General features: G+C 41.2%; 1 protein-coding gene across 7 annotated transcripts in view; it reads right to left on the bottom strand.

The window, feature by feature from the left end:
- The window catches only part of RBFOX2 (RNA binding fox-1 homolog 2), a 171,951-nt gene that overhangs the window by 24,348 nt on the left and 128,515 nt on the right, over positions 1-19,088 (bottom strand). For all 7 annotated transcript variants that reach the window (XM_064155349.1, XM_064155350.1, XM_064155348.1 and 4 more), the window contains one exon: positions 9,081-9,134. In XM_064155349.1, coding sequence (XP_064011419.1) covers positions 9,081-9,134 — 54 coding nt within the window. The remainder of the gene's footprint in view (positions 1-9,080; positions 9,135-19,088) is intronic.

Genomic DNA, 19,088 nt, shown 5'->3' with positions numbered 1-19,088 from the left:
TCATAATAAGAATAATAAGAGTAATTAAAAAAATAAATAAAAGAGAAAACATAAAAGCAATTGAGGCCAGACCAAAAAAGAAGTACAAAGTTACTCGAGACAATTTTTTTGGGTTGTTTGGGGTTTTTTTTTCTGTCTGTTTAAAACTATTAAATCCTGCTCTGACACAGGCAAGCTGGTCAAGCTCAAGCAGGGCTCCTCTCCCCTCTGCTCATCAATGCACATGCTTTGCAAGAGCCCTCGCCCGCCCCAAACACAGCACAGGACATCAACACTGAGCAGCACTTCGTTCTCTTGAGAAACTGCTCTGAGAGCGAGTGGCCATCTGAGTTCACGCCTGGCACCGGGAATTCTGCGAAGCTTTGGGCAAATCAAACACTGAACCTTGCTTTTCCCACCTGTAAAACGGAGACAATAATAATTACCTACCTTAGAAAGCTGTTGAGAGGAAGGGCAGTTTGTAAAGTATCCCTTGTAAACTCTTCAGGGCACAGCTCATGTCTACTCCTATGCCTATAATTCCCCTAATAATGCATGGAGCCCTAAAAGTAAGCAGGGCTTCTGGGTGGCACCATCGAATAAACAGTCCTTAAGGCAAAGATTTAGAGTATCATCTATTCTAGTTTTAAAATTTTCCTATAAGAAGTCTTGGACTTGAGTGTAAATCTCCATAACTTAACATCAATTTGTGGGTAAAGGTAGGTTTTATCTCACACTGTTGACTCACTGCTACCTCTCTCTACCCCTGCTAACTATCTTACTTGTTTCTGTTCCGAGATGGCAGCCTCTGTGTTGTGGACAGAAACAAATCTCTGCCAACAAAGTTTCAGAAAAAAAATGGTATGTCCTCCTTGGAGCAACCACAAAGGCTCAAGGACTGTTAAAAATGACCCTTTATCTTGACAAATTGGGGTTTAAGGCATCCATGAAGGCACATGCAACACACCTGTCCTACATGCTCATGCTGCTGCCAACTCGTGCAGTCATGTTGTTACAGGGCCAAGTAAGAGATCATGCTTCCTTCCATGGAGACAAATGTACTGACATTGAAATGGAGCCAATGTGACTAAGGGAATTTGTATTTTAACTAGTAACAAATAGTATCTTAATACAGTCAACTGTGATGAAATATTCTTCATTCCATTACAGAGAGCAGGGTCAAACAAAAACTTTGTTGCATTTTGCTTTTAGGGTATCTTAAGAACAGGAGTAACTGGCTCCTGTGGCTTGATCTAATGCAAACACAGATTTAGCATACCAAGAGTAATCTCTGTTGGCTCCGATACCCTAAGGGGCAGAAAGAACAAAGCTTGCGTTTTGTTGCAGTGGAAATTTCTGATACTTACTGGAGAGGAGCATGGTGATGTGAACGATCTAAAGCTATACCTTGCCAGGGAAAGGGCACGATAGCCTCACAGCTCCTTCCAGGCACCTTGAGGTCGACAGGGACTGGACCTCCCCCCAAAAATAGCATCTTAATTTCTAAGCACTGTCAGCAACCAGACACAAGCAAACCATCATTCCTGAAGTGCTTTTTAAAGGTCTTTACAACACTAATCTTAGAAGTCCAAGCCTTTTGCACATGCTGGCCTTTATAATCCACAACAAGGTTTCCAGCACAAAACTGCATACAGGTGTAAAATGCAGGGGTATGTTTTCTTTTCCTTTTATTGGCGGTGTTTGTGTTGTGCTTTTCCTTTTTCTCCTCCTGAATGGCAATTGTAAAAGAACTTTTAGGGAAGCACTGCAATGTTGAGATCAACAAGAGCATTCCTTTGGGCTCCACACTCAGTAATGTAAAGCTTTAGGTAATTTAATTTCTCCAGCTAAAAATTAAGAACTATGTAAGTAACAAAGTGATGGTTTTTTTCCCAATGGCATAACAAATTTCTCTGTAAATGAACTAAAATTTGAGCTACAAGAGATAGGGGCTTAAAACAGCCCAACTGCATGGGACTCTTAAATATGTACCAGGCTGAGGAATGCAGAAGGGTATAATAACAAAGCTGATTATGAAGGCATAGGGTATCGTGTCTGCTTCAAAGACCCCCGACAGAGAAAGGCACAATTGGGAAACAGAGCAACACCTTTCCCTCTGTTTCTACATAATGGGGGAAAAAGCATCTCTAAAAAGCTGGAGGAGGAGAGGAGGTAAAGACTGCATCAGGATCCTCTATTTCCCATTCCTCTTTTCACATTAAAATTTCTGTTTGTTCTAGACAAGCCTGTGGAGACTGAACAAAATTTATGTCTTCAGTGATGATGTCAACTGAAAGCCGAAGAGCAGAAGGAAAGGTAATTTTTTAGACATTAATCTGTGCAAGCTGAAATCAAACTAAGACTATTTAAATTCACATTTGTTTGCAATTAGTGGAGTCTGTATGGGATTTTAAAAACCACATTATCATTAAATATCTTTAAATTGAATAGGAATCTTCAAGACTCTAAATAAGTTAACTCAAGGCAGGGCACAATCCACATGCAGACTATGTAAATAATTAACAATGTGAATTAAAAGAGAACTATTCTGATTCTGAACAGCATAACTAATTAACCACAATGTTTTTTGGTTTACTGACAGATCAGTCTGTCACTTGTGCAGCTCTCTGTTGAGAACCACTTAATATCAGTGCTGAATTAATGCTTCACATAGTTGACTGTGTCCGAGTCATCATTTGTGCCTCCCGGGTTTTTCTTCTTAGTCATTCAAATTTTTGTTAGGAAAAATAGGTGAACCACACTTGACATTTTTATAAGTTTAAAAACTAGCAATTACATATACATGTACACACATAGATGCTTTTAATTCCTTCTCACAGATGACCTGTAAAGAATAGGGATTAATTTGTACCTAAATACAAATACAACAAATAATTCTCAGTCTTCCCTCCCAAGGTTGTTTTGCCCTTGAAAAAAAAACAAAAGGGGAAAAAAAAAAGTGGCAGCAGATGTCCAATATTTACTAGCTTAGCTTTGTACAGCAGTTACTGGTTTGCCCCATATCAGTTAAGCATGGAGCTAGTGGAAGGAAGACACAACCCTGGGTAAAAACAAACAAAAAAACCCCACTTACTGCTTTATAATTTAGTTTATACAAACAGCTTGGGTTTAATAATGCTGTTATGGTAACAAAGCTGAAGTTTCCAACAATTCCCCTCCACCTGTAACTGCCAGGAACTTCTTTCAAGCAAAAAAAAATAAGTTTAAGCCTCAGTGTACTCAAGCTAAACACTAAATAACCCCAACAAACAACTTTTAGGACTGATAAGCAATCTACAGTGCCAGACTAACCCCTTTTTGCCCAAAGGTTTATTCAAAGGGCCTGAAGAGACCGAGTAACTGTCACCCTTTTAGTCTGGCCTCAGACTCTGCAATAAATGACAAGCAACATGATGAGCAGTGAAAAAAAATAATAAATGTGTATATATATATATATATATAGTATCTGAACGTTGCCATCTCTGAAGAATGAGAAAGAAAATTTACCATGTAACCGTAAAGGGAGAAATCAAAAGCAGACGGTTCTCCTGGGTGTGGCCAGAACACAGAAATTAAACAAAACAAAAAAAACAACAACAACAAAAGTAAAATAAAATAAAATAAAAATAAAATCAAATAAAATCAAAGGAAACTAAACAGAGCCCCTTGAAATCCATGCATTGTTAACCCTTCGTTTGTCATGGAGTTTAACCAGTCACCTCAGCAGCAGCGTCTTTGTCTTGTACCACTGGAGCACGCAGCCAGCAATCAGCCTTGCCATCATCTGCTGCTCTGTTTGTTTTTAACCAAGTCGGGGTTTTGGAAGGGGATCTTTTTTATACCCCCTTATTTCCACAACAAATTTTTGGAAGCCTAAAAAAATGGCCAAGGATACAGCAGTTTGGGCTACCTGTTTCCAAGGCACATGCTGAGAGTAGGAGGGTTTCAGCTATAATCCACCTGAGATGAGCAGGACTGAATGCACTAAAGAGCACAAAAATTCAGAAACACATTGTTAAAAGTTGCAAACAGAAACACAGGCTTGAGACTGGTGAAGGAATCAGCAGAAACCGAGATGCCACAACTGCAGCAGCTCCCCTACCTCCTCCTTGTCCTCATGGTGCACCTTGAATGCATTAAGGCACACAGACATAAAGCATCCATACAACCTTGTGAATCAGATGCAAGAATTAATCTGCCTAAAACCCAAAAAATACATCTTTAAAAAAACTCTTGAAGGGCTATTTTTAGGCTGGATCATTGCCTCAGTCCAGCTTGTTTTGTAGCTCCATTGCCAATCCTTCCTGCAGAACTGAAGAGCGGACAGAGCCTGGGAGTGAACAGTGGGACCCCAGCCAGCACTGCTCCCCAGTGAGAGCTTGGGGCTTTAGTGCAGCTCCAGCCAACTCAGGTCAGGGGTTTCACAACCTCATGCCATCCCTGGCTGTGTGTTCCTCCTCATGCCCTCAATCAATCATGTATGTTACTATATGGTCTGAGTTCAACCAGCTTAACTGGCAGAAGGCAAACTCATTTCTCTTTCTCCCTGCTGCATCTGTTTTTTTGCTAATTTAGCATCACGGATTCAAGTCCCTACACAGTGAAATGAGGACTACTGGGAAAGTGCTCCCACAGGAGCAGTAAATCAGCTTATACTATCAAGCTATCAAGTCCAGCCTTAATTATTCAGGCTTATTTAAACTAGTTCAGTGTATGGACTAATTTAACTGTGCATAGGCCAACTTAACTCATCTGTTTAGTATCACCGAGTTGAAGGTAGAAAACTGTACTACGATAGAAATTGTGACTCCTTCATGCCATTGGCATTATAAAGGGATTTAGTGACCTCAGAAAGTGATCCTGGTCACTGGTACTTAATTTGTTACTAAGCCTCTTTATGTCAACAGGACTATTTGTATTTCTGGCTCAGCTGATTGCATGTGAGCAGAAATTATAAAAATAGAATTAACATGAAAACAAGACCCCTAATTTATTCTATGTCACAAGGGGTTTATCTAGTTCACTGCGTGGAAAACTAAGTCCAGAACAAGAGTTGCTTAACTCTGAGCACCTAATCCATTCACATACGAAATAAATGGACAGGCATATAGTCAAAAGACTTAACCCTTTTAGGCAGTTACCAAAACTTAAAATTCATATTCATATCTTAACCTACAGTTAACTGCAAACATTGAAAACCCCTAAGTGTTCCACATAGCTTTCTGCATAAGTTTTTAGCTAGCACTGGTCTACTTACAGAACTCCACTCATTAAGAGATGCAATTTCTTTGTGAAGATAAGATGTAAGCTACTATACAATCATTTTTTTAAAATTAAATATTAAGTGCTTCTAGACACTTCAGTCCTATACAAGAATTTGAAGATCTGGATCTCCCAAATGGAAGGCAGTGAGGGACACAGACTATACCAAAATTGCAAGCTTGATATCTGCACTAGTATGAACTCTTACCATTTAAAAAACTAATAAGACAGGCTCTCTCTTCAGCCAAGATTTTGCTGTGTGCTTCTGCACTCTTGGACTCTGAATGTCATCGAGGGCACATCTTGGAATGCCACATGGTATGCAGCTGATGAGCAAAGAGCTTGGATTCCCTTCTCCTGCAGTGTTATGAATGCCACAGGGTATTCGTTACGCAGGCAGACTGCATTAATTCTGCAAATATGTCCACTTGCTCTGTTCAGCACAACAGTGCCAAAATAGGCATCTAGAGGATGCATCTCCACTAACAAAAGAAACAGGAATCCTCTCTCTTGACTTCCTCTGGAGGCGTTTTATTCATGGTTCAGCAAAGTGCATGGCAAACTGCAACCATGAGCGAAATGCTATTTAAAGGCACTTAGATGGGTCAGAACTAGAACTATAATGGTAAACAGGATAAATGAAACAGCTAGTTTCCTGGAAACAAACAAAAAGCCCAAACACATCAAAGGAAGACTGATGTCATTCTATTAAATAAGAATAAAACAAAATTAAATTCAAGAGATGTTTCAGGTTTGTATCTTCTTTCTCGTACATGGCAAAGCAGTACCAGTGTGAAGTCCACCAGGACCCACATAATCCTGCTGAACGGATTGAATCTGGGCAAAAACCTGGTTAAAAAAAAAGAATTCACACTGCTGTGAGGGTACAATCAGCAAAATTAATAACTGCCTCCTTTCTGCTGTGATACAGAAAGGCAACGAATAACAGTTCCTAAGCCAAACGCAAGAATCTGAGGTGTGAGGTGGCTGTCATGGATGCTGCTAACTCTTCGGTCACAAAATACTCTGAACACATAGAGATCCTGAGGATGCAACCAGTCTGACATAGTACCTCCAGGCTGTCAAAGAAAGCTGCCTGGTCATCTCAGGTGGATTCAAAAGGAAGAATGCAGCCTGCATGCTTCTTGCAGTCCCCTCCTACAGACCAGCACTGGAGCGATCCCAGCAGAGATCTCCTGCCATAGCTTGGCAGGGACAAAGCGCTGCTCAACCCCATCGTACACTGGGTGGGGATGAACCCAGGGCAGTTTGGGATTTATCACTGTACCTTTTACCATATTTACATAACATATACACAAAACTCTACAACCCTTAGGAACCCAGGGAAGGGAAAGGAGCATTGAGAACACAGCACAAGGCAGGCAGCAGGAGCATCTGCTTTCGGATTCCCAAGAGGAGGAGGAGGAGAAGAAAGAGAGGTTTCATATCATTAGATTAGAATGGAAACCACAGGGCAGGAAAATGCATTCAGATTGCTTTCTTTCCTAAGGTGGAGGAAGAACCCAAGAGTGAGTGAGTGGCCTCCAGAAAGATCCATTTCCTTTGCTTCACCATCAGATCACCAAACTGTTGTTTTTCCATTATTATGTGAATACCAGGTGCGTCGTGCAGCTACACCCCGCTCAAACACTGGGGCCTCCCATTTTCACGCTAAGCAGGGATAATCTTGTGTTCTTTTAAAAACAGGAATTACTTTGGGTAGAGAAGGATGAAAATATACCAAAAAAATTACTCTTTGGGTGTTTTCTAATTCTGTTCAGATTCTGCCCCATCCCTCATACAGGCTATGAGTTTTGCCAACTGCTTTTTGCTGCAAGATGACAGAAAAGCAGTGGGAAACTGCATGGTCAAGGACTGGAAGGACATGTCTTTGGCTCATTTTTTGTTTTTCCTGCATTTTTTAAGGGCTCAGGATAAAATTTGTCAAGGAACTCTTCAGCAATAATTTTTGTTTTAACTGAAAACCAGAAGCCTTGTCTTTAATAACTGCATGGGTAGGTACACAGTATAAATCAAGTCTTCACAAAAAGCCTTCAACATTAAGTATTGTCTAAGAGAAAGGACAGCTGTGGGTGTTTAATTCAGGGCTGTATGGACGGGAGAGAGAGTGAGAAGTTCATGTGTGGCAAGGAAAACATTGCTCTGAAAAGCACAGGCAGTGGGAGATGAAGGATAGGATCATCACTTTACCAGGCCACTTCTTTTTGTGCTTTCTCTTGCAATTACATCCAAACAAGTAGGGATGCTCGATAAATGCCAGGCTAGTTCCAAAACTACATAGAAATCACTAAAATCAAGACCAATTCACAGATATCTCTGGCTTATAAATATCAAAAGAACAGCAGAGAGCAGAATAAATATTTACAAACTCAGCACAGCTGATTGTTTTGGTAAAGCATATAGATTTTCATCCACAAAGGGAAGTAAAACTCCCTAAGCCATATAGACATTTGTTTGTACAAAACTGTCTTACTAAAAACAAACATTAAAAAAAAAAATCAAAAGAACAACAACAAACAGCCCACCACAAAATCCAAAAAATGGAATTACAAATAAGGGACAAGGAAATGACTACAATTCATTTACTTTGTATACAAATCAACTGCTTTCTGGTTTCCAGCTAATACAAAGACTGAAGGATTTCAGAAGGCATCATGGACAAGGTTCCGTGGAAATTTGCAGAGGGCTCTGAACATGACCGTGCTCAGGAATATGCTGAAGCAAAGAGGTCACCTTAGGACTGTGAACCTCAAATCCAAGCAAAAGGCATAGACTTGAAATCAAATCTGCTTAGCTGAATTGCAACCTCAAAATGTTGTGTGCATGCACACATGTGCACACACGTGTGTGGGGGAAGGAGGGAAATTTTGTTTTAATTGAAAATGGGAATCTTAGCGTTGATTAAGTCAAGCAGAGTATAGACATGCACTGTGCAAGCTTCCCCCATAGAGCTTTGGCAATGCACCTCACTCCTGACCTGCAAAACTCCCTGCTATTCCAGTGCTGAACCTCCTGGGCAGAGAGAGAATCACATCAATTTGTCATTGTGGTGATACTAGTTACATGATGAGAACCAACTGCCAATTAGGACAAAGATCACTGAATCTCTCTGCAGCTGGCCTGTGCAACATTTGATATCTCATCTCCAGAGAAACAAATTACCATTAAACTTCAAGAAAACTTCCCTTTTAATATATCTGTAGGGTGAAAAATAGTTGTGTAGATGCAAAATCAGAGGGGAGCCCCACAAAGCAGGGCAAGTTGAATGAGGCTACTTCTACTAAGCATGGGATATCTCACATGTGAAAGGTCAGTATTTCAGAAGTATCACACAGTTCTGCAAAGAGTAAACAAAAATCCTTTCACATATGAGATAGGACAGTTTTTCTACAGAATTATTTCAATGTAACAAAAAGGTGGTTGCAGGGTTGGGTGGGTTAGCCTGTGTTCTTACAGTCTCCCATCACACAAAGCTGTTTTACCTTATTCTGCCTTCCCTACAGGGCATCTACCACTGATACAATAGGAACAGGTTGGTATGAAGGGTTAAGTGACTGACTGTTTATTAACAAGCTGAGGAACCTGATCCCACACTATAGACAAGAATATCTAGGAGCATTTGTACATGCTGCCCAGAAATGACCATGTTCAGAATCTGGAGTCAGAGGGAACAGGAAACAGTCCCTAAAATAGCTTTTCCCTTCCCCCTTCATACTAATTCCTGCTGATCTCTACAGAGTATATTCTCTAGGCAATGAACTGTGTTTTTTTTACTCTGCAATCAAAACAAGAGAAGTGGGTACAGAAACAGGACTTACCTTCGAGCCACGCTCATTAAAGATTATCTCTACATCAAGGATTTTTCCAAATTGCTGCAAAGAGACAAAGGGGAAAATATTGGGTTTTGGCAATTCCTTGTGCCTACCATTTGGAGTATGGCTTAGTACAATAATGGAGTTTAAAATATTTGCATTTCTAGCATACAGACAGAGGCTTAAAATCCCAGTGACATGACCTAGGTCTCTTGGGTTAGGGCATGCAGTCTCTTGGTCACAGAAGCCAGCTTTTCTCACAAAAGTCTAAAAGAAGAAAACCAATCTCAAGAAGACTTTCAGGAAGTTGAGGCAGCTTTTCCTTCTTCCTTTTTAATCTAAACAACTACTTCCCTCATTCTATTATTTCATCTAAGACACACTTGTATGATTCCATCTCAGACATCTGTGTTTCTCCAATGTAATTCAGCATTTTATCTTCTTCCTGAAGTGGCTATCACAAAGAGAAACTGAACAGCGGTGCTATCCCTCTGGAAGGGTAGTCAATTAAGACTCCAACCTGTCATGCAAATTTATCACATATGACAGAATTCTGACTTCTATCACAGCCTAGAGAACCTGAGGAGGGCAAGGTCCTGCTACTCTGCACTGTTGTGATGATGAGTTCCAAAATTCTCCCTATTTAGGACCGAGCGAAAATGTGAAGTAAGAGCTACAGGCTAGAAAGGAGATTGACTACACTCTGTAGAACCATATATGAATCATATCCTTCACTTTGGAACATATAATGATACTTTTACTGAACTGGCCAGATTGAAAACAGTAACCTATAGGCAGAAGCATCACCACTTCAATAGGACTGCAATGCTCTGTCCTCTTGAAAAGCCAATTTGTATTTCCAAACTGGAGATCCACTCTCCAGAAAGACAGGGCTAACAATCACTTTCAACAGCATATTTATGGGGCAGTCCTCATCCCAGGGATGAATATTCTGCTCAGATAAATGCTGCATTTTGTGTATTTCCTGCACCATTATTTCTGAAAGCTTCCATCACCATGTTTTTTATCTCAGTGTTGGAGAAGATGTAAAAGTAGCAGGCAAATGAAGAAAGTGTCAACAAGAAACAAAAGGATGATTTCACAGTTAGCAAAGATGATGAACACAACCTCCAGGCACAAGTATACTCTCCACTTTGCCATGGTTCTCTTAATGCAGTATTTGCCTTCTTTCTCTGGTGAACATGTCCTAATGTCCTGTCCCACAAGTTAACCATGGCACAGCAATGTGCCCTTGTGGCCAAGAAGGCCAATGGGATCCTGGGGTGTATTAGGAAGAGTGTGTCCAGCAGATCAAGGGAGGTTCTCCTGCCCCTCTACTCTGCCCTGGTGAGACCTCATCTTGAATGCTGTGTTCAGTTTTGGGCACCCCAGATTAAGAGGGACAGGGATCTGCTGGAGAGGGTCCAGCGGAGGGCTACGAGGATGATTAGGGAACTGGAGGGCATGGCTTATGAGGAGAGGCTGAGGGACCGGGGGATGTTTAGTCTGGAGAAGAGAAGACTGAGGGCTGGTCAGAAGTGGGGGGGACAGGCTCTGCTCACTTGCTCCCTGGGATAGGACTAGGAGCAATGGCTGTAAGTTGCAGCACAGAAGGTTCCACCTCAACACAAGGGGCAACTTCTTTACTGTAAGGGTCACAGAGCACTGGAACAGGCTTCCCAGAGAGGTCGTGGATTCTCCTTCTCTGGAGACTTTCAAGACCTATCTGGACGTGTTCCTCTGTGAGCTGTGTTAGATAGTATTGTCCTGCTCTGGCAGGGGGGTTAGATCAATCTCCTTGGATGCCTTCCAACCCCTGATATCCTGTGATTTCAATTCAAAATCAAATGGGTATAATGCTCATTTTGTAAGTACAATGCTTGAAAAACTTGTGTCCAGCTTTGCAAACATGGAACACTCACAACAATGAGCCATGATGACTGCAAAGAAGCTCTGATTATGAAAAGCAACAAAGTGCTGCTAAGTCCCTTGAACAAGTATTCCACAACTGTCTTTAAGCAAATAAAATGCTCCCAACACTTTTAGCTCTCATTTGTCTACTTCCATTCTCCATTCTTAAAAAGGAGATAGATGTATTCTTCTACAAATATTGGCTCACAGATGTTGTTTTTACTGTTCTATTGTTAAAAAGACAATACTTGATCTCCTATTCATCCCAAGTACAATTGAAGTCACAATATTCTGCGTTATGCAAAGTTTGAATAATGCTAACATAAACATGCATCTTCCTTGAAACCTCAACATCTTAAGCCTGATCCACGCTAGATTTTCTTTTGTCCACTGTTGTGCCAATCACAGCTATAACACATTCTCATTTCTATCCCACGCTTAGTGTGGGCTTGCTTATAGAAGAGATTAGCTGTTGATTGCTTTTTGTTGTCTTTGTTGCATATGGCTTGGGCACTGCCATGAAAGGAACCAGACAATTGCATTCTTGGTAGACTATTTCAGTGCCATTACCTTACAGGGGCTGGACCAATTTGAGAGCTCACAGCTGCTGAAAGGCTGTCCCCTTGTCCTTCCTTGTCTGGTCTCACTAGCTCCCTAAGGCCAGCCTCAGTTTTCATTTTCACTTGTAGATAATTTGGTAGAGCTTACTGATCCTCCAAAAAAAAAATAGCCCAACAAAAGGAATAAACACAACAGTTTTGATGATTTACTGATCTGAAGTGGCTCAAAGGATCAGGTGAACATTAGGGCTCTGAGAAGCAAAGGGGAGTGGAAAGCAGCACAAGCTGCTTGAGAACAGGATCTGTAGCTGCCAGATCAGTTCATCTGCCTTGCCTTGCACATACACTAAAACAGTCAGGCTCTTGATATATGCAAAAGCCAGAATCGTTTTCAGAATCTTCAAGGCCATCAAAAATCACCATTTTCTACCTCATTAGAATCATCTCGAGAGAGAACAAACTGTGCAGCTTCTGGTGCACAATTATGCTGTGCCATCTTCCCCTCTCTCCACACCCAGCTGGGCCTGGCTCCTAGGGTATTAGTGCCAGTACTGCCTGCCAGCCCCGTTCAGCCGAGCTCACCGCGCAGGGTTTCCACACCAACAGGGAATCCTGTCTTGTGTGTTTAATTTCTTGCAGCTGACGAAAAGCTGGCAGTAATGCTGAAAGCAAGCAGTCTGACCTAGCTCCATGAGAGATAGCAAGGCTGCCTCCCTGCTCTATAGAAGATGGAGGTATGTAATTTCCTAGATGACAGAACAAAGATCACCAAATGCTGTTGTGCTTGCTGCAGCTCTACTGACAGCTACTCTAATGGGCTTCATCTATCCAAGCAAACTGCCCCAAATCTCTTTTTTACCTAGCAGCTGTGGGTTTCTGAAGAAGCAGGAGCAGATCTGCTTGGGAAAGAAGAAACAGAGAATACAGGGATATCTGCTGAACTGAGGTTTGCAGAGGAGGGTTTTCTTGCTCTGTGAAACTCCCTGGAAGAAAACAGCATGGCTGTGAAGCAGGAGGATGTGTGTTGGGCTCTTCAAGACCCTACCATGGCTGTTGCCACAGGAGCTCTGACAGCTCATAACACCATGGCTCTTGTCCACGCTGCTGCAATGGTTACAGCAGGTCCAGCACTGAAGATACTTTTTTTTGGTAGTGCACCAGGCTTTTCCTGAAGAATGAAAGCAGGGAAAAAAGAACTAGTTCATTTTAACAGTTTATATCTCCTTCAAAGCTGAATCTAATTTAGTGGAACATAAAAAGGCACTTTGTTCTCTGATGGTGCTTCCCCTACCAAATGTCAACAGTCTACTGCAAACAATCGGAGTTTTAAGAGCTCCTTCACAAAAGGTCACAATTTTTGTATGGAAAATGCTAGGCTGTCTAAATACAAGGGTCAACACCAAACAGTCCACAGATTTTTTTTTTTAATCATGAATACAGGCATGTTTGCAGTTTCCAGCAGACAGAAGGACTGGCCAAATAAAACAAGACCCATGCTTAGGTCATCCATGAAGACTAGACCTCTAATCTCTAACCTTGAAGACACAAAGACTCCCCACAGACTTGGTTCATGCACTTAATGATTATCAAGAACTCCTACTTACAACCCTGCACAGCAGCAGGGGGAAAAAAGTCCTGAGCAGAGTTCACAGCCTCTGAATGCAGCATTGCAGGACTACACATCTCAAATGCTGCCTATCACGCCTTAAAAACTTTATTATGCAACCAAGAAGCCAACCCTTTACACCTCAGGTCACACAAAAAGCCTTCTCTGTGAACTGCTCACGGATGTGCCACGTAATGGTTAGACACACACACACTTCCAGTCATGCCATGGCACAAGAACTATAGCACCTTGCTCTTAGCCTTCCTGGAGTGATGTTGTAGCAGCTTCTAGATATTTTTATGTAATGCAGGTAAATGAGAATCATCTCCTCCAAAACGGCAAAAGGGGCTGCTGGAAACATCAGTTGTAAGAGGCATAAAGGTATTAACAGACATCGGCTATGACCAGCACTCCATTTTCTTGCTTGAACACATTGTAGCTTATCGTAGATGCAAGGGCACTGTGCAAGGAAGGGCACATGCATGCTGTGTGTTCCTTTCCACCCAATGACATGAAGGCAGCAGATTTTTCCAACAGAGGCCATAAGTACATTATATATAATAAATTTGAGAGATCTGGCACCAGAGAGCTTCTGCCTTCCAAGGTACTGACAGTTTGGTAGAACCCGTCCTGTGTGCTCTATTCCAGCTGGCCAAGCCTCCTCTCCCTGTCTCAAGCTTCCAAAATCAGCTCCAAATGTGCCAGACAAATAGTTTAACCTTACAGAAGTGAACAAAGAATACCAGGCAAATTCTCTCAGAATGATGGAACAAAAGGTGACATAAGCCACCATGCAACAAACTCGCATTCCCACAAGAGAACCTTCTCTACCCAACTGACTTTGCATCAGCCCTACAAAATACACTTAGGACTGCAGTGAACTAGTTAAAACTCACCAATGTCATTCTCAAAGATAGTGGAAATCAAAATAGCCAAGAAACCAGCCTTGTATGAAAGAAACCATTTCACGTCCTTAAGTTTGAAATGCACGAGCAAGAGCATTTCATATGCAGGGTAGGCCCATAGTGCAGAGTCCTTAGTTTCCAGCTCCAGAGGACATATTTTCAACTGAGAATAGTTGGCTTCACCTCAGTGCTTAGTTATGGTAGCATGGGATCTGCCAGAGCTACACTGCTATTAGTATATGAATTTCCTCACCTAAACCCAGCTCACACCTCTTCCATACAGTGGGGTCAACCTTGCTAAAGCAAATCCTTTTCAGCCCAGTGATACCAGTATGCCTTGCTGTCAGAAAGAGAGAAGCACAAAGGATTTATAAACCAAAGCACAACCACAGTTTACCAACTGAAGGGGCAGTAAAAAGCACCAACAAGCCCTTATTAGGGCTGATTTGCTGCCCGACAAAACACATGCTTTCTAAGAAAGCAGACTTTAAAAGGAAGCCACACAAAGAGTACAGATTCCTAACAGGATTTACAGATTGCATTTGCCATGCCAGGAAAGTGACAACAAACAGAGTCTCTCAGTAATTTGTTATCCTCTGACTCAGAAATAAAAGATTTTCACATAGAACAGTGACATGAGGTGAACAGTATCACAGAGTGCTGTTTCAGAGATCCTAACACAAGGCCAGGTCTACACTTCCAGTACCATGTTCCTGCCCTGAGCTGTTTCCAGGTGTGACTGCACTGTCATGTGGTACTGTTGCCATGGAAAAGGTACTTGGACACATGGCAGTATGCATTCAAAGCTCAGTTTGAGAGAACTCCTCACACATCTCGACTGAATTTGTGCAAAACTGGATTATAAAAGACAACATCTTGTCATCTACCGAGGCCTTTTATGAAAGCAAATCCAGCCACAGCACAGCACTGCTCCCCACAAACAATGTCCAGACCACTCTCACTGCAGACTCTTCCAGTAATTCATATGAAAACCTAAACAAACCTTACACAGAAGTGTCATCCAAACACATGGTCACCACAGAAATGTCTATGTCAAGTTTTGCAGAGCAAGACAAGAGAGTACAATAGATACCGACAGCTGCAGCAGTAGAAGTACCCCCGTGCAGACATACCACGGTAGCCAGTACAGCCAAGGTAGGATGCTCAAGCAGCACTGTGCATACAAGTCAAAAGGTAACCTCAGAAACCATGCTACTGACAAAACATCAGGATAAACAGCAGTGCCTCTTCTAACTCTCACCAGCATCAGCAGGAAAAAAGCTGTGCCCTGTGACCAGGCTGCAGCTCTCTTTCAGGAAGAACTTGAAAACAAGAATCATCACCAAGAGGCCACCTTGTGTCACAACTTTTGTTTTCCAGTACTGGTACATAGGATCTGTCACATGTGATCAAGTGGCCAGTATCAGGGAAATGAAAAAAACAACAACATATCTTGATATCCAGAAGACAAGATTTACTCCTTCAGATGTCCAATCCACACAAAGTAGAGCATCTTTTAGCAACTTTCCTATTTGCTGTACCTTGGGCCTCACAGCATCATCTGTAGTTGATGATGCTTCTTGGTCCACCATACTATTTACCTACTTACCTTAATGCCTAACAAGCAGTTTTCTGCCCTTGCCCAGATCTGTGTATCACAAATTATTTGTGTATTTAAAATTATGTGTTACTAAACATAGACTTAAAATTCAACCAAATTCTCATTGAGATACTGCTGTGTTCTTATTACTGCTTCTGCCTCAAACTGTAGGCTCACAAAAGTGTTTTGCACTCTTGACAACAGAACGAAGTTGGAAGAGAAATTACATCCACTGAGATATTTTAGGAAGTGCAAAGTGCCAAAATATTTCCCCAGAGGCTCAGATATGAAGGCTACAAGAGCTTCTAAAAATATCTATTGAAATATCTGTGTTGCTTGGGTCATACAAAGCAGTGGTTGACCACAAACATACAGCATAAGAACCTTGCAGTAATGATATGAATTATGCTTAGAGAAGGCAAAGGATAACAACATGACTTCCCTTAAAACCTCATGTTAAAAAAAAGGCAGCTACCATGCTGTCACCTTTAATAAATAAAGTTATTCATAACTTCATTATTTGAAAAAGGTATTAAATGTGACTCAAAAGTCATCCTTCTATAACAGTGCTATGCATTATTACTGTTGTAGCTGATCACAAACAGCAATCCTTTATGTCAAGTAGGTTGATGAAGTTCTCCATCAGAAGCAGTTAAGTCTACAAGCAGTAACCACAGAGTAAGCGTGCTGTAAAAATGACAGTGCTTCCATCTGAAGTCAGAGTCTGAATGACTTCACACCCTACACTGTGCTATCCCACCCTCATCTGCAATTGTCATCAACATAATCCTGATTTTACACTGTCTCCTTTCTAAAAAACAGATTCTTGAGCAAAGAGTACTTCACCATGGTAAGTTCTGAGAAACATCAGTTCTGACTCTTCATACTGTTGCTTTCACAACAGCTTGGAAAGATTAGTACTCAGATACTCATATGAACTACTAAAGTGACCCACTTTGCTTGTCTTTGTGGAGCAAATTAATGATTTGGCTTGAGAAGAGATGGACTTTCCTCTAGAAGGAAGCCTCTATCTACCTTGGAAGACTCTGAAGTTCATCTTACTCTGAAGTACAGAACTGACCAGAGTATCCCAGCCAATCTTATACTGGAAGGAAAACTGCTTCTTAAAGCCTAAGAGGGAAGGTCTGAGGCTAATAGCCATGAGGTACAAGCACAGACACTATCATGACAGCAAAGTTGAAAAGCTTGAAAATATGTTGAGAGAAACATGAGCTTTCCTTCTGCATATATGATGCAGTAAAAGGAAGGGGACAGCCTACCAGCAGGTAAGAAGAAAACCACTACCATCATGTCAGAGTCCTTACACACTAGTTCAAGAATGTCCTTCAGGATAGTAAGATTTTGAAGAGTTAACTTGTTTTTAACACCAATCGCAACTCTTTTACTCCCTAGTAAATGGTTCCATTGCTTAAATTAGCCTAAATGTTTATCTTATTTCAAGGTTAATTGTATTATATCAACTTTCCAACTGGAAAAATCTTATTATGACTGTAAACAAGACCTAAACCCCCTGTCAGTAGGTATCATCCATGCATAAGCACCTGTACAGAACAGCCTTGTCATCACCCAACCTCTCTTTAATAAGCCAAGTAAATCACGTACCCAACACCTTACACAAAAAGCCACTCAGCTTCCAAGCCCCAGATATCTGAAACTGATCTCAGAACTCAAAGAAATTATGCAGTCCTTTTCAGCTTTGAATATGAGCAAAATTACATCCCTCCTTCAACCTCTTTGCATTGTTGAAGCAACTATCTTCAACAATCACTAGTACTCTCCCAAATCACTGTTTTCCACAGAAAGGCTTTCCATCCCACAAGCACAGCCTGGCTCCTACCTACTTAGTACTCTGCACTGAGGTGCATCAAATACATTTTGTTGGATTTATTGCCAGTTAACCAGGCATTTCAAGAAATTCTCTAACAGTAACCTTATCTCTCTCCTTCCTCCCCCACAAATGGCTTTTTAACATCAAACCTGTACTGCCAAGGTTCTAATAGCACTATCTCCATGGGTTGATACAGATACTAAACAGGACTGCAAAGGAAACATATCCCTGTGGAAACTGACACTAGAAACAGTCTCAATCACTGCTGTCTCCCCACTACCTTTTTATTATCTACCACTAAAGAGATGTGAAATCCTTGTCAGGTGCTGGTTGATCTGAGGTAAGCATCTTTTTTCTTAAAAATCAACCTTGGTCACTTAGATGAATTCAACTAGTGAAGCACCGGTGAGCTATATCAGTGTTGCTCTGTACAATCCCACCAAACTAGGCAAGACAGTATTTGTCTGCAGAGATGTCATTACCTTGGATAAAGCCATGCTGAACAGATATTAAACCATTTCTCCACACTTTTGAAAACTTTCCACAATTATTTTTGTCTTGGATCAACATATGGACATATGGCTTGCAGCTCTAGGGGCCATCGCTTTCATTTTTTTCAACACTGTATCCTGGTCCAGAGTATTCAAGCCTTTTGCAGCTCTCATAATGTACAAGAAGTGGCTAAAAGTTAGCATTAATGAAGAGCTCCCTGCTTTGGCTGTTACCTTTGGACACATCTTACCTAGATCCGCTGGGTTTTAGATAGCAGTGAGCACCATCTCATCTTCCTGTGTCATCAATTATGTACAAACCCAGGCATTGTACAAATAACCCTTCTCACATCATAAATACAGCAAGTGTGGGTCTTCTGCCGTTTTTTCTCTTTGTTTTTTTGTTTGTTGCTGCTATTTATCTGCTTTGCAGTGTTTTGTTTTTTCTCTCCCCCAAAACCACAACTTTTTCCTCATTTTATATTGTGCCTACACCAAGGTCTTTCCTTTCTGCATATAAAAGATGGACGCCTTCTCCTCTGAACACAAATCACTCATACCTCCATGATTAGCACATTTCCTTTCTCACTTGATTGTTTAAGTTTGCAATTACGTTCACTGTCATTTACTTCCTCTCTGTCTAATGCGCAGAATGCTTTGTGCTTTATTAACACAGTTTCAGTGAGTCTGTAATCATTCCTTTTTGGCTACCAGTATGATTTTGTTGAATACTTCATAGCTTCCATTAACACTTCTCTTTTAAAGGTACCTTCCTGGGTAGTTATCCTGCCAATTGTTTAAACTCAAAGCAGTAGAGTCTTCTAAAGCTCCTTACATTACTGCCTGATGCCATACTCTGTTTGCACCAAGCAAATACAGACAAATAACAATCACTGGTACCTAGGCAACCATGGGATTTCAGGTCAGCTATTAACTCTTCTTTATCTGCTAGAACAAGGTCAACTATTGATTTATTCCACAGTGGGTGCAGAACTGTGTGCATTAAAAAATGACCTATACCTTCTAGAAGCTTTCTGGAAGTCTTTTTATTGGCATCATGAAATGTCAGGTAAATATTACCTGTTCTAAACA

Source organism: Pogoniulus pusillus, chromosome 15, assembly GCF_015220805.1.
Source record: "Pogoniulus pusillus isolate bPogPus1 chromosome 15, bPogPus1.pri, whole genome shotgun sequence".
Lineage (NCBI taxonomy): Eukaryota > Metazoa > Chordata > Aves > Piciformes > Lybiidae > Pogoniulus > Pogoniulus pusillus.
Note: the sequence above shows the minus strand (reverse complement) of the source record. Positions and strands in the feature narration are given on the sequence as shown.